The sequence below is a fragment of the Micropterus salmoides genome, unplaced genomic scaffold (assembly GCF_014851395.1).
Source record: "Micropterus salmoides isolate LMB-PRFRI ecotype aquatic unplaced genomic scaffold, ASM1485139v1 Ms_hic_scaffold_4, whole genome shotgun sequence".
Lineage (NCBI taxonomy): Eukaryota > Metazoa > Chordata > Actinopteri > Centrarchiformes > Centrarchidae > Micropterus > Micropterus salmoides.
The window spans coordinates 26,169,747-26,184,807 of record NW_024043372.1 but is presented as its reverse complement, the minus strand read 5'-3'; the positions used below and the strand labels follow the sequence as shown (position 1 = coordinate 26,184,807).

The following is a 15,061-nucleotide window of genomic DNA, read 5'->3' as shown; positions in this document are numbered from 1 at the left end:
GTGTAAATGAGTTAAACCAGCAGAAATCAATACAAGTTCAACATAGTGCAGAGTTATGCCTCCCATTCTTTCTTCTGTCACGTTATTTCTGCTGATGTGTGCTCAGGACATCCCTCGTTATTGATCTAGAGTAGCATGGGTCAGCCACAATGAGCCTCTCTAATCTCTAATGACCTCCTCGTGGTGTTTTTGTTTTTAACACTATTCTCCTCAGATAATCTCTGAGAGAGATAAATGTACTAGTGTAACACAGTGTGTAAATAGACATTCATTAAACCCCTGACCCGAACGGCAATCCAATCATAGTTTAGTAACTGTAACTAGGATTTCGCCACAATTTGAAGGGTGTGCATGGGACTGTTGCATAGAAAGTATATAAAAATGGATGATAGACGACGTCTCCACTTCCTCCCACTGCGCAAAAATGAGTCCAAATTCTAAATATGGGCGCTAGCCATCTTGCACTGGTGACATCATTTGGAACCAGAGTCTGACATTAGTCTACTGTCATGCTCTTTGTTGGATTTCGGGATGTTTACAGTCCAGTAACCCCAGCCAAACGTGTTATCTGAGGAAGCAGCAGCTCATTAGTACTCATCTTGAAATCCTTTTTTCTATTATAGAAAAAGTAAAGCATCATCTTTGATTTGTTCAAATATGAAAAGCTAAGCAGCCAAACAGGGTTGTGTTAGAATGAAGTATGGGTTTGATCTCACATTTTATTTATAAAATACCAAGCTCTTACTTGAAATACAAGAACAATGCTGCTCCTTATTTACATGGCTTAAATGGATTGTCAACCTGTGAACATGCTAACTTTTTGTCTGGGACCTATTCATAGTTTTCATACACAGTCACATTCCAAGGAAAATGCTCCCTTGGAGGGCAAAAAAGACGTTATAACCGCCAAGTTATCACTACAAACTGCATGTGAACAGAAAGCTTGTCAGGCATTGTAAAAGTAACTAAGAAGGCCATGGCTTGGCGAATGATAAGTTGATGAAAAAAAACATTATTAAGAAAATTAATATGAGGGAGTAAAACTGCAAATATTTTGAATACTCTTTATATAATTTGATCTATTTATCATCTTGTCGCTTTTACGCTTTGGGCCCCAGAAAACAATGGATTACATTACTGACAGAACATCTAAAGTAATGATGGGTTGCTCCTCTCAGGTGGCACATAATTAATGTAGACACGTCATGTCAGAGAGAATATGAATTCATTTTTCTCCCAGCTTATCTGCCTGCCTCTAATTTAAAAGATAGCATTGGGAAGAAAACAAGCTAAATCATGAAGGAGCTGTGAGGGAAGATGAAAAAGGAGGGACAGACAGATTACTTTTGTGGGGGGAAATGTTTCATGTGGCATACTGTATTTCTCACAAAAGGTGTCTGTCCTATCTTCTTTGTGCGCATTAAAACTCTAATTACTGAGAACGCTGAGAACCTGGTGTGTGCTCAGAAAACTACGGTGAATCCCAAACAGGAACAGTACTACTGAAGGGGCTGTCACATAGATATATGGGGTTGCCTCCAGAAGTATTTGATACTTGGGAAATATTAGGTGAAATTGTGTGAGCAAGTCAATCACACATGAGCTCGAAAAGGGGTCACTACCCTGTCAGAATCAATCATACACAGGGACTGAGCTGGACATCAAAGGCACTTCCTAAAATGTTCCTGTGCTATGCTAACATGTAAACATGCACACACACAGACACACACATGCCCACACTTCGAGGATAATAAAATGTGACAAGCCACGAGCTGAAACAGCCTGAAATGCTGCAAGTCTTGAAATATCACCAAGACAGCGCTATAAACAGGTTATATACTTGTGCGTGGGTGAGGAATATACTTTGTGTCAGTGTTGGCTTGTTTTTTCGTGTCCATGTTTTTATGAGGGAGGAGTGGGAAGGTCTGTCTGTCTGTCCTTTTAATTATATAGTTCTTGAGACTCACAAATAAAACACATTTTTCAACCCATGTGATGGTACATTATCATCAGAACTGTATTCATGCAACAAACACAGCTCCAATGGCTGTCAATGCTTTTGATCTATGTAATTACTGTTTACATCCATCAACTGAGGGAAAGCTTCCAGTGATTTAAAAAGTGCTAATGTGGTGCCTATGAAAAAGGACTAAATCAGTTCAGACCAATTTCTATTACATGTGTCAAAAGTATATATGTTTAAACTCTCTAAGATCATATTCTTTCAGCTGATAAAGATCAGTTTGTCGACTTAAATAAGCTTTGCCTTAATAATTAGAGACTGGCTGTCCTGACCGAATGTCCCGTACTTACTGGTATGAACAAGGTGTTTGAAAGAGAGACTATTGTTGTTTCCTTTTGTGGTTTTGGTTCACTGCAGGACCGAAAGAGCTCTCGCCAAAGGCTGAATCCAAATGTCCACCCTCAGAGACTCTTGTCATACGTATGGTGACATGCTCTCCACCATCACGTCAAATCAGATTCAGGATTCTTGTCATTTTTGTATCAAAGCATTTGATTTCTTGATTGCTGACGGGATGTAAAGAGAATTTTAACAAATACGGTATAACAAAAAATGTCTCTTAAAAGAATGGCCTGCCTAAGCGTTAATATCTTGATTGTTTCCATGGAGCATAATTTAAATTTTTAATCTTGTATTTAAAGGTATATTATAAGTATTTTCTGGACGGTTCCTCCCTGTTTTGATGTCGGCAACTTATGCAAGATACATAATTGTATCTTACATAGTATAAAAACTATGGTTGTATGAACATTAACATGTTCCCTTTATATGTGATGCTAAAGACTGCTAATGTTAATTCACATTAAACGCTCAACGGAGAATCCTCATGTCATAGATAGAGGAAAATCATACTTGTCTCTGTAGAAGGCTGCTGTTCAATTTTTCTGCGGTTGGAAAATGATATGACTCTAAATAGCAAGACAAGACAAGATACAGATTACATGTATAAAAGCATGTTACTATGTGTGTGCTGTTGTATCTGGGTGGAGAGGGAGTGACAGTGACTCCAATTGCTCGTTATCTGGGTTGGCACTTACTCTGCTCTCTCTCACTCCAAGCCCCAAGCCCAGCGCATGTTGGAGAAGGCATTGAAACACCTATATCTATTGAGAGTACTAGCCCCGCTCAAGTGTGTCAGTGGATGACCTACTGCTGATTTACTTTGCTCTAATTAGATCAGTGCTTTAGCTTGGACATGTACCTCTTGTTAGATGCACCACAGGGCAAAAGGAGAAGTTGGAGCGAGTTCAACAAAGGGCATTTCCAAAAGAGGCACTCTGCTCTCTCGTCTGATATCTGTAAAGGAACAAAGAATGGAAGATGCAATGTCTCTGCTGAGAGAGGCGACGCATCCTTCCAGCCGATTGCATGACTTTCTCTCTCGAGCCAGACAAAAAAGCACTGATACCATAGACACCTGAAAAATAGTGCTGCACTCTATTCCGCCTGCTGGAACAAAGTGCTATTTACTCTGATGTGATATCCACTTTCTTCTTTTTTTCCTTCAAGTATGTGGGAGATTGCGCACTTCAGAATTGTATCTATGGAACTGTCAAACTCTCAAGTCAGAAGATGGAAAAACTAATTTTGCATTTCAGTTCCACGGTCTCTCTCAGCAACTCAGTCCATTATAAACAATTAACGTCCTTGTGGGATGTGGATGGAACCAACTCTAAAGAAATCACTGACATCTGCACTTTATTTATTCTGTCTGGCCTGGCCAGTGTGGTGTTGCATCTTGTTTGTGCCTGGTGTAAAGTGCTGTTAACAAAAACAAGGATGTGCATCCCAACCATGGACTGTATATAAATATGGGCGGCGCATCTCCACTGTGCAAAAATGAAGTCAAAATATCCTGAATACCAGTGCTGCGATCTTGCGCTGGTTACATCATTTGGAGCCAGAGTCTAAGCATCATCGAACAGGGTTGGAGCTACAGTGTCAAGGTCCCACTCATCTGTCTGACTCAATCACGAGCAGGGCTCAACTGTCAATCATGATGTGAAACCCCTATTTTATAACATCCAATACCAAATTAAAACCAAACTTACAAAGAAAAATTAACACTTGAACAAACACCATTGTGATAAGAATGATCTAAAACGACAGAAACCCTCTTTTTAGGAGTAAAAATTTGACGTGTACTTTGATTTTTTTTTTTGTTAACTCACCTTAAAAAAAAACCCACTTAACACTTAAAAAGACATCATAATTTATTTGAAAACTTTTCTTAGCCAGAAATGATGAAGGTGTTGGACTTCTGCTTTATAAGCACTTATAGTTGAGGGGGGCAAGTTTTTTTTACAAAATAAAATAAAAACTTCACCAGCATATTTCTCAATATAACCTGGCCCCGCAATAAGCAAGATATCCAAGAGTTATATGTCACATTACCATGAGAGATGTATCGATCAAATACATTGGCATCTGCGGCATACCTGATATTATTAAGCAGATCAGGTATCCAAATGTGATAAATTCCCATAAAATATAGTTTACTGAAAATTGTTCTGTAACAACTTACAAACCTTCAAGAACAATGTAATTAAAATTTGCACAAGCCCAATAGGAATAATGGTGTATTCACATTTCCTTTCATAGTTAAGAAGTGAGGTGTAGTTAGAGCCTCATCTTTCACACATAAAATGATGAAAAGTTTCACACGGTGAGGTATAGAATACAGATTTTAAATCGAAAAAGAGCTCTGGCATTGGATCAGTACCTGGTGTTGGCCAATAAAATTACTTTCCGTATTAGTATTAGGACAGAAAAAGTGGGACCAGTGCATCCCTAATGACCACCGTTACAAAGAACTTTTTGTTACAGAGAAAAAAATTATTCCATCCAACATCCATAACAATGTGCAGCAACACTGAACAAAGGCTAGAGTGGACTGTGCAAAAGTGTTGCTGCACAAAATCTGTCATTGGGGAGGTGTTGCTTGTTATTGCTAGGAAACAACACTCGGAAATCCCAGATCTGAACCATCGCCAAAGGCTATCTGTCTACCATATTTTAGTCAGATCTGCTGGTAACCTTTTAAAACATCTTGAAAACACGCAGACAAGGATAAAAACACCTTCACCTTTCAACTCTGTTGGCTGGCGACAGGGTGGCGCAGTGATTAGGCAAGCTGTCCTTCAAGTGGCAGGATCCACTTCAGTCTCTGGTGACAGCGAGCATTTGAGGTATCCTTGAAAAAATCCATGCCTGCATACATACATACATACACTCTGCTCAGGAAGCAACAGACTACATTTTGGCAAAGAAGAGAGAAAGAAAGTAGGGAAAGGGATAGGGGGTGAGGACAGGAGGAGAAATGAAGGAGAGGAGAATAACAGATAAGAGGCAGCAAAGGCAAGTATACTTGCAGTGTTGTAGACGGAGAAAGAGAAATCCAATATGTCAAAGACCCTGTTCCAGACGAGTAAGTCAAGGAGACGAAGATGAGGGAATGTGAAGAGAGAGGAGGGAAATGGAAGATGCTTCCAAGTTGCTGTGTATTCTGCTCAACAACAAATGTGTGAAGAAAAATCCATCTTTCTATATATACACATCCTTCACATCCCCTGTGTTTCGTCTGTGTATAAGGTATGTATTTTAATGTTAATTATTCATTATAAACATCAAAAATATCAATTCTCTCTCATTAACAACTTGCCCGGGTGACCCAAACATCGTCTATTTTCATCCCTGGCAAAAGATTACAGACAGATCTGTGTAATTGGTGCTGAAGAATTGTTCAGTCTCCTTTTTTCGCCTCAATTATATGCACCTCCATTACTGAAAATGAGTCATGTTCATTAAAGATGCCTTAGAATAGTAGCTAAAGATATCTGTGGAAGATTAGTTTTGAAGTGTATATTGTTCAAGGGGCCACTTAAGGATCTGAGCATCTGAGTCCTTTGAAGCAGCTGTAAAGTTAGGATTAGAAATAAAATGATGGCAAAGGCTTTGAGCCGGCATGATGACATGTTCCTGGTTTTATTTGAGTAAATTGATGTGCACTAAAACTGCACCACCACTAGCATCAGCACTGTGTGTAGATTGGTCTCTGCCGTTCCCTTCTTTTCTGTGTTTCTGATGCGATTATCTTTCCGTATCTATTTTACCTCCACCTAGTGCCTCTCTTTTTCCACAGTGGAAGAGAAGCATCGTGTTTCTACCACCTAGGTGTCAAGCACATTTTCTCTAGCTCACAGCCTTGAAGATAACCTCAAAAGAACAAACTGTCACCACAGACCGACAGGGGCCAGGTGGCAGGGAGGAAGTTGGGCTTATTTCAGGGATCTTTCAATTCCTCAGTGACAGGAAAGAGTCTCTGATGTGCCACTTGCTTCTATTTTCTTTGGATCTGGGCTGGTGTCAGTACTTGTGTAAGACGAAGTGGGGAGAGAGGGGAGACATGGGGGTGAGATCAATCTGACTCAGTAATGAAAGTGCCAAGAAAGTTTTGTGTTTTTTTTCTCCGCTCTGCTGAGACATTGTTTCTGCTGCATTTGTTTAAAATGTCGTCAGTGTCTTTTCTTTCTGATGTTCATTTGAATGATGGAAGTTAACATGCGCTGCAGTTTGCAAGTAACAGTATTTGGATGGAGTGCTTATACAAGTTGACTTTTTCTCTTGCAAGATGCAGCCAGCTGCTCCGCCTTAATCCAATTTTAGAACAAAGTGACATCTGTTTTAATTGATTTTGTGGATCCCACAAGCATTAATAACCAAATCTGGAGTTATTTTATAGGCATCAGAGCCATAGGACTGCACCGCATTACAAAGTGATTGAGAGGCAGGGTTAAAGGAAAAGCTAGCACACTTGTGTTATAGCTTTGATGCACAAGTTATGATGACACAACACAGATGCAGAAGTTATGCAGAAGATCAGGTTAATTTTTTGGCTTCATGCACCACTTTCATAGAATGTAGCGTGCATCCAGTTCCCGTTTATAAATCCATGGCAAAGTGCAGCAAATCCACATGGTGCACCAAAACAGGTGACACTAATTCACATTTGCTTATGCTTCCTAACTGGACAGATATCCCAGAAGTTTACTTGACATGATGTTATACTGTGATGATTAAGTGTTCCCCTTTTGAGCAGTGTGTTTATACAAAACTCCAGAGGGCACTTTAAAATGTTTTTTGAAGCAGCAGAAGACTTTGCTACATTAGTAAAATGGCTGTAAATGTTTCTGATGCCAAAATTAGAGACCTGCTGTCTCACCATGCTGTCGACTGAAAAATCAATCCCTCCCCTAGTACAAAAAATATCAGTTTCTGAGCAGACTAGTCTGATCCCAAATATCGCCCAAGCCTTGCCACTCACTGAACAATATGGAGTCACTATGGAACTAACAGATAGGAGGACCCAGCAATGTTTCAGCTTAGTGAGCTGAAAGGTGCTCAAATATACTTTCTCTTGTTCAAATAAAATCATTTCTGCCGACGGGCTCATACAGTTATGCTTAAATGAGTGTCTGTTGATGTTTAAATTTAAATTTTTCTGAGCACATTTTTAGGACTTCTCATCCCAGTTGGTTTCCACATTTATAATGCCATCACAACTCACCTCACTCACTCAAAACACCTTTTAATAAGGAAGATCATGTGATATGATTGAAAGCACACACAACGAGCTCCTAAAAAAGACCTTGTGGTAAGAGTGTTCACCAACTAGCATGTTACGTTAAAATCTAAGCTGACTGTGTGTATGTCTGAATTTTTCCCCCCCAGAACAATCAAGGTGGAGGTGTACGATTGGGACAGGGATGGCAGGTGAGTCTGATTGCCACAATGACACTGATGGTGATGACACTCCTGGTATTGAATTGAGGAATCTTTAACCTGCAATTCAACATCTAATTTAAAAAAAACTACCTATGTTTTATTGAAAAATAAGAACTACATGTGAATATTAAACGTGAACAAAGTATTTCAGAAATATTCACCCGAGGAACTGATTTTCTGTCCCAAAGTTCCATCTTGTCCCAAACATCACTCCTGGTGTTTGTGTGATGTTTTTTTCTTACTGCTGGTCCTTTTTTTCTTTTACTCCTTTTCCCAGCCACGACTTCATTGGGGATTTTACGACTAGCTACAGAGAGCTAGCTCGAGGGCAGAGTCAGTTCAATGTGTACGAGGTGAGTAATTCCAGTGTTTTCACAGTTCAACAACATGCCTGTTGGCTCCCGGGATCTGAAATCCCTCTACGCTGAGCGTCTTGGATCCTATTTTTGACACGAGTGACATTTCTATCTCTGACGTCACTGTTGCACTGTTTTCCATTACTCTAGCACATTCCTTTGCATTTTGTATTCCATACATTCCTATTTCATTTCTTTAAAGGGCATTTGTAAATCATTTGTGCACGTCTCCCCAGCTTCCCCCAAGCAGTTATACATTCAATTAAATATTTCTCCTGCCCATGTTCTCCTTTTCAAACTTAGAGATTTATTATTCCATGATAATCACCTGGATGCTGACACATATAAATGGAGCTATTAGCAGCAGCATGAAACAGGATTATTAGGAGAACAAACCAGGGATTTAAAATGATCATAGCCATTTCTCAGCACTTCTCAAGGGACAGCTTACCGTGTTTTTTAATAGCACACGATACAGCTCTGTGTGCAAATTACAAACCCAGCTCATTTAAATGTCTATTGCCAGAATCCAAGGTTGATGGGCAATGCCTGAAAATGACATGGGTGTGTCCAGAACAGAATTTATTGTGTTAATTCATTAGAAAATGTTTCAGTTCAATTCAATTTTATTTATATAGCACCAAATCACAACAACAGTCATCTCACAGGGCTTTTCATAAAAGAGCAGGTCTAGACCGTACTCTGTGATGTTATTTACAGAAGCCCAACTATTCCCACCAAGAGCAAGCACTAGGCGACAGAGGCAAGGAAAAACTTCCTTTTAAGAGGCAGAAACCTCGAGCAGAACCATGGCTCAGGGTGGGCGGCCATCTGCCTCGACCGGTTGGGGGTGAAGGAGAGAGAGAGAGAGAGAGAGGGATGGAAGGAGAGAGAGAGAGGTGAGGGAGGCAGACTACACAATATACACAAAGAGGTACAGACAGTGAAGGTGATGTTGCTATAGACTAAATGAAAAATGGTACAGATATATACAATAGTGTTAATGATAATAATCGTAATGTTAACGATTATAATAACAATAATATCAATAGGACTAGTAACAATAATTGTAACAGAGGGTGTCGAGCAGGAACACGGGGGCAGCAGGTGACTCGCAACCACAGATCCAGATTCCACAGCTACAGAGCCAGAAACACCTGCAGGAAGTGATATGGAGGAGAGAGGAGAGGGTCGAGAAAGCACAAGACTACGGGAAAGGGGAGAAGTCGAGTTAGTAACATGCATTATGGGATGAGGTTGCATACAGAGGGAGAGAAAGTAGAGGAGAGAGGAGCTCAGTGCATCATGGGAAGTCTCCCGGGAGTCTAGGCCTATAGCAGCATAACTAAGGGATGGTTCAGGACTCACCTGAGCCAGCCCTAACTATAAGCTTTATCAAAGAGGAAAGTCTTAAGCCTACTCTTAAATGTGGAGATGGTGTCTGCCTCCTGAACCCAAACTGGAACCTGGTTCCACAGGAGAGGTGCTTGGTAGCTGAATATCCTTGCTCCCATTCTACTTTTGGAGACTCTAGGAACCACAAGTAACCCTGCATGCTGGGAGCGCAGTGCTCTGGTGGGGTAGTAAGGTACTATGAGCTCTTTAAGATAAGATGGTGCCTGACGATTAAGAGCTTTGTGGGTAAGAAGAAAGATTTTAAATTCTATTCTGGATTTTACTGGAAGCCAATGCAGAGAAGCTAAAACAGGGGAAATGTGATCTCTTTTCCTGGTTCCTGTCAGAACACGTGCTGCAGCATTATGGATCAGCTGATGAGTCTTAATGGACTTTTTTGAGCAGCCTGATAATAATGAATTGCAGTTTCTGCATCATTTTTAGACAGGACGTTCCTGATTTTCGCAATATTACGTATGTGAAAAAAGGCGGTCCTTGAGCACAGCTCCTTGTGGAACTCCATGACTAACTTTGGCGTGCATGGAGGATTCATCGTTAACATGTACAAACTGAAATCGATCTGATAAATAGGACTTTAACCAGCTTAGAGCGGTTCCATTAATGCCAATGAAATGTTTCAGTCTCTGTAATAGGATCTGATGGTCAATGGTATCAAATGCAGCACTAAGATCTAATAAAACCAGTACAGAGACAAGTCCTTTGTCTGATGCAATAAGGAGGTCGTTAGTAATTTTCACCAGTGCTGTCTCTGTGCTATGATGAGCTCTAAATCCTGACTGAAAATCCTCAAATAAACTATTGCTATGTAGAAAGTCACACAGCTGTTTGGCAACTGCTTTCTCCAGGATCTTAGAGAGAAATGGAAGGTTAGATATAGGTCTATAGTTGGCTAAAACATCTGGACCAAGGTTGGGCTTTTTCAGAAGAGGTTTAATTACAGCTACTTTAAAGTACTGTGGTACATAGCCTGTTGATAAAGATAGATTGATCATAACTAGTATAGAAGTGCTGACTAAGGGTAAAACATCTTTAAGCAGCCTAGTCGGGATGGGGTCTAAGAGGCAGGTTGATGGTTTAGATGAAGAAATTATTGAAATTAGTTGGTAAAGATTGAGGGTCTTGGTGAATTTTGTCTCTAATAGTTAGAATTTTATCATTAAAGAAGCTCATGAAGTTGTAACTACTGAGTGCTATGGGAATACTTGGCTAAATAGAGCTGTGACTCTCTGTCAGCCTGGCTACAGTGCTGAAAAGAAACCTGGGCTTGTTCCTACTTTCCTCTATTAATGACGAGTAATACGCTGCTCTAGCATTACGGAGGGCCTTCCTATAAGCTTTAAGACTATCTTGCCAAATTAAACGAGAATTTTCCAGTTTGGTGGAACGCCAATTCCTATTTGCTTTAATTTGCAAGTTTCGGTATTATACCATGGAGCTAACCGTCTTTGTTTTAGTATTTTCTTTTTCAGAGGGGCTACAGAGTCGAGTGTCATTCCCAGCGAGCCTGCAGCACTATTAACAAGATGATCGACTTGGGAGGGACTTAGCATAGGAGTCCTCCGTTACTTTGTGATCTGATAATGAATTTAGAGCTCATGGAATTGCATCGTTAAATTTAGCTACAGCACTATCAGACAGACATCTTGTATAGATGTTTTTGCCCAATGGCGTGTAGTTCAGCAATACAAACTCAAAAGTTATCATGAACACTTGAATGAAAAGCCTATGGAATCTAAAAGAGAGATAAACACGGTACTAAGGCTATCATTCTCAACGTCCACATGAATATTAAAATCCCCTACAATAATAACTTTGTTCGTTTTAAGAACAAAAGTTTTTACAGTTTCAGTTATAAGATTTTGAGTTTGAGGCTACCATTGAAGATCAACCCTAAAAAAAGTTTCAATCTCACCAATCTGAAAGTCAAAATCTTACATAAAATGAGGACATGCCAATACCCTCATGCCTCTGTGGTGTGGTGGCCTTCAGCAAAAGGACAAATACCTGTCTTTTGGATGTCAGCTTCATTATACGCTACTCTTGATTCCTCTCAACCTCCCAGCGAGACTGAAAGGCCCTTTAGTTTTTGCATCAGCAGATTGTTCAGTGTGTCAGACAAATTGCCATCCCTCTATGTTAAATTAGGGGCTGTCACTTTCATGCCTAGCAGCCATAGAGAAATGAGGTAATGAGCTGAGACATCTCCGGATTGACATTTCTCTCTTGTTCTGGAGCCAATGTAATACCACTAATGTAAATTCTTGGAATTCTTGTAAAGTCTTGTAGCTTAGGCCTATCTCAACCATCGATTCTCCGTAGCCTCAGACTTGTGTTTGAATTTCCAGACTTTTTTTCTTTAATAGTGTGAGTGACGTGTAAACGCAAGATGAAGTGTTTCTATATTAAGTGTTTATAAGTGATCTTACATGAGCTACGCTTTCCCCTAATGCCCAATGTGTTACTTCATGCACACACACCCTTTCCTTCCTTAATATGGCAGACACATGGACCAGCTCATTGTTTATCCTGCCTACAAATTGCATACCTCTATGAAATGGCCTCATGTTGGCCACATACTCGACTTCCCTATATTTCAATAAGGAAGGAATAATATATTAAAATAACAGGGTGTGAAACGGTATGTAAAAGAGGGTGAGATAAGTAATAGGAATTCTAAATGTTCTTAATGTGTGTAAAACTCATAGTTACTAGCCAAATCCAGCAAACAAGAAATTATAAGGAGTTTTATGATTATACACTTCTAATGCAGTATTTTGGTTGGATGCATTACAGGTTGACTGGTTGTACCAGAGTTTCCTTTAAACATTTTCAGCTGAAGAGCCTAGTCTGGTTTTGAAAACAGTTTTTTAAGATGGATATGTAACATAATTCTTACAATTGTTGTTAATTATTAGGTTTTTTAATTATTATCATATTTTGAAACCACTAGCAAAACTAAAACAAAAATTCAAATGTTGAATAACTGGCACTGGTGTACACACCTGTATACAGCATATGTACATATAGTAATGTCTATTTCATATACAAATATGTATGTGAATAGTACCTATCTTGAATAAAAAATGCATATGTATTATAATTGCTTCAAAGCCACAATATCAATTCTAAGCAGTTTTGGAGGTTAAAATCACCTGTATCTCTTGTTGTTTATTTCTTAGGTGATTAATACCAAGAAGAAAATGAAGAAAAAGAAATATGTCAACTCTGGAACAGTGAGTAATGCTCTAGCAGCAAACCAGGAGTGGCACTGTGCCTCTTTTCAGTTCCACACCTACTTTTCATCTGTTAAATTATTCCCTCTAATTATCATGCGAGTGCTGATTGGAAGAAGATGCCAATCTGTGCTTTCTAAGTTGTGGGAAAAAAACAGAAGTAGATTTCCTCATTAATTTGCATATCACACACTAAGTAATTAAAACATTTGCAAAATAATAGGCTTTGTTGATTCAACTGTAGTTCTGACATTTAGCCAAAACAAAATAACTCACCTATGCTTACCTATTTTTTTACCTTCACACACACAAACATATACATTTTGCATTATATACTACAATATTTGGTACTGTAAGTGACTATGCAAGATGTATACTTTGGTTGGCAGACCAAATGAAAGATGAAGGCGCTGCAAAACTTCAAGGACATAAGATCTGAGTCGTCAGAGTGGGCGATACCAATGGCCAATTAAGACACCAATTTTCACACAACTTTCCTAGCAGTGTGGGCATGTGCAAGTAATGCATAAAAAGGCATCTCATCCAAAAGGCATGAGTATGGGAAATATTTTGAAATATTTACAATGACAGGTAAGAAAGACCCCCCTGAACTGTTGTTTTTGCCTCTTTCGGGGGGTCCAACCCCCCGAATCCCCCCTGTAATTCGAACCATGCGTCCGGCAATGTAAATTAATCAGTCATCAGTCTCACATATTTTACCAAAGTGTCGTGTGCTGAACCACACCAAGATGTGGAGTCCTTTTTGTATTTAGGAGAAATTAATAATTAAATCCATGTTTAAAATTTTTCTCCTCGTCTTTAATTCCAGGTGACCCTGCTTTCGTTCTCAGTGGAGTCTGAGTTCACATTCTTAGATTACATCAAAGGAGGGTGAGTGGGAATGACTGTCTGCATGTGTTGACTATTTCTTGTATGTTAATTATTTGTGAAGCACTTTGTGACCTACGTCTGTGAAAAGCGCTCTACAAATAAAGTTTACTCACTTACGTTAAGAAACTTAATGCGGTTAAACATAACAAGATTTCATTCTCAAGTGTAAACCAATGGAATATCAGTTTACATTTATTCATTCATTTAGCTGACGCTTTTATCCAAAGCGACTTACAGCTGCTATATATGTCAGAGGTCGCATGCCTCTGGAGCAACTAGGGTTTAAGTGTCTTGCTCAGGGACACAATGTCAGAGTGGGGGATTAAACCCAGGTGTCTCACACCAGAGACATGCATATTATCCACTACACCATCACCACCCCAGTTAAGGAGAGAAATCATTTTTAATTTGATAGGAGGGGCAGAACTACTTAAAACAACTGTGATGGTTTTATTGGTTAGGTTTTTTGTTCACACTACCTGTAGGATGAGAACATAAATACAGTTTCCTTGTTCTACTGCATTTATTGATTTTTTTTTTTGGCCACTTGGGGGCAGTGTCAACACAACATCGACATATTATCGCCTTATAAAGTTATTATGGCTAGCATGTTAGCAAACTATTGCCAATTCACTAGGGCGTGACTATGATAGTAATCAGCTGAACCCACCCGTGCTGTGAGTCCAGACCTTTTTATATACAGTCAATGGTCCAGACAGCTGTGACGAGTGGTAATGTAGCTGGTAGAGATTTGCAACATAAACATCTAAAAACTGAAGCACAGCCTGCTCTGTTTAGGACTGTGAGCTGCACTGGAAGTTAACGTGTGTGGATTTGTGGTGAGATTAACTTTCGGTTTCAACATGTAGTGCCAAACTGCGTCGGTCAAACGGTCTGAAGGGGATAACATTACTACCAACGAATAAATAACATAATGCACTGCTAGACTTCTAGCTAGACTTCTCATTAAATGATGACGTTAGTCTGGTAATATTCTGCCTTTTCTCTGGATGTAAGAGAACACAGATAGCCTATGTGGGAGAGATTGTGAATGTGCAGAAAGTATTGACCATGGGCAGAAAATCTGCTGAAACACAGGAGCTATTAAAGTCCAGGAGTTTATAACTAAATTTAAATAAAATAATTTATCATTATGGTGAAAAGGTGCCACAGTCACATTTAAAGAGGTTACTTCCCCAAACAAAGATACAAAGAGGAAGGTAGACTAAATCATGAATAGGGCTGCAGCTAACAATGATTTTAGTACTCGAAGCTTCTACAGATTTTATCAATTCATCAGTGCATCGTTTAAGTACTTTTGCTTGACGGCCCAGTCCCCCACGACCCTGCAAGCAGGA

At 39.5% G+C, this 15,061-nt stretch overlaps 1 protein-coding gene across 1 annotated transcript in view; it reads left to right on the top strand.

Annotated features, from left to right (window-relative positions):
- cpne5b (copine Vb) overlaps positions 1-15,061 on the top strand; it is a 146,560-nt gene that overhangs the window by 113,487 nt on the left and 18,012 nt on the right. The window contains exons 10-13 of the mRNA XM_038697958.1: positions 7,754-7,795; positions 8,085-8,160; positions 12,759-12,812; positions 13,642-13,703. Of these exons, the coding sequence (XP_038553886.1) occupies positions 7,754-7,795; positions 8,085-8,160; positions 12,759-12,812; positions 13,642-13,703 (234 nt within the window). The remainder of the gene's footprint in view (positions 1-7,753; positions 7,796-8,084; positions 8,161-12,758; positions 12,813-13,641; positions 13,704-15,061) is intronic.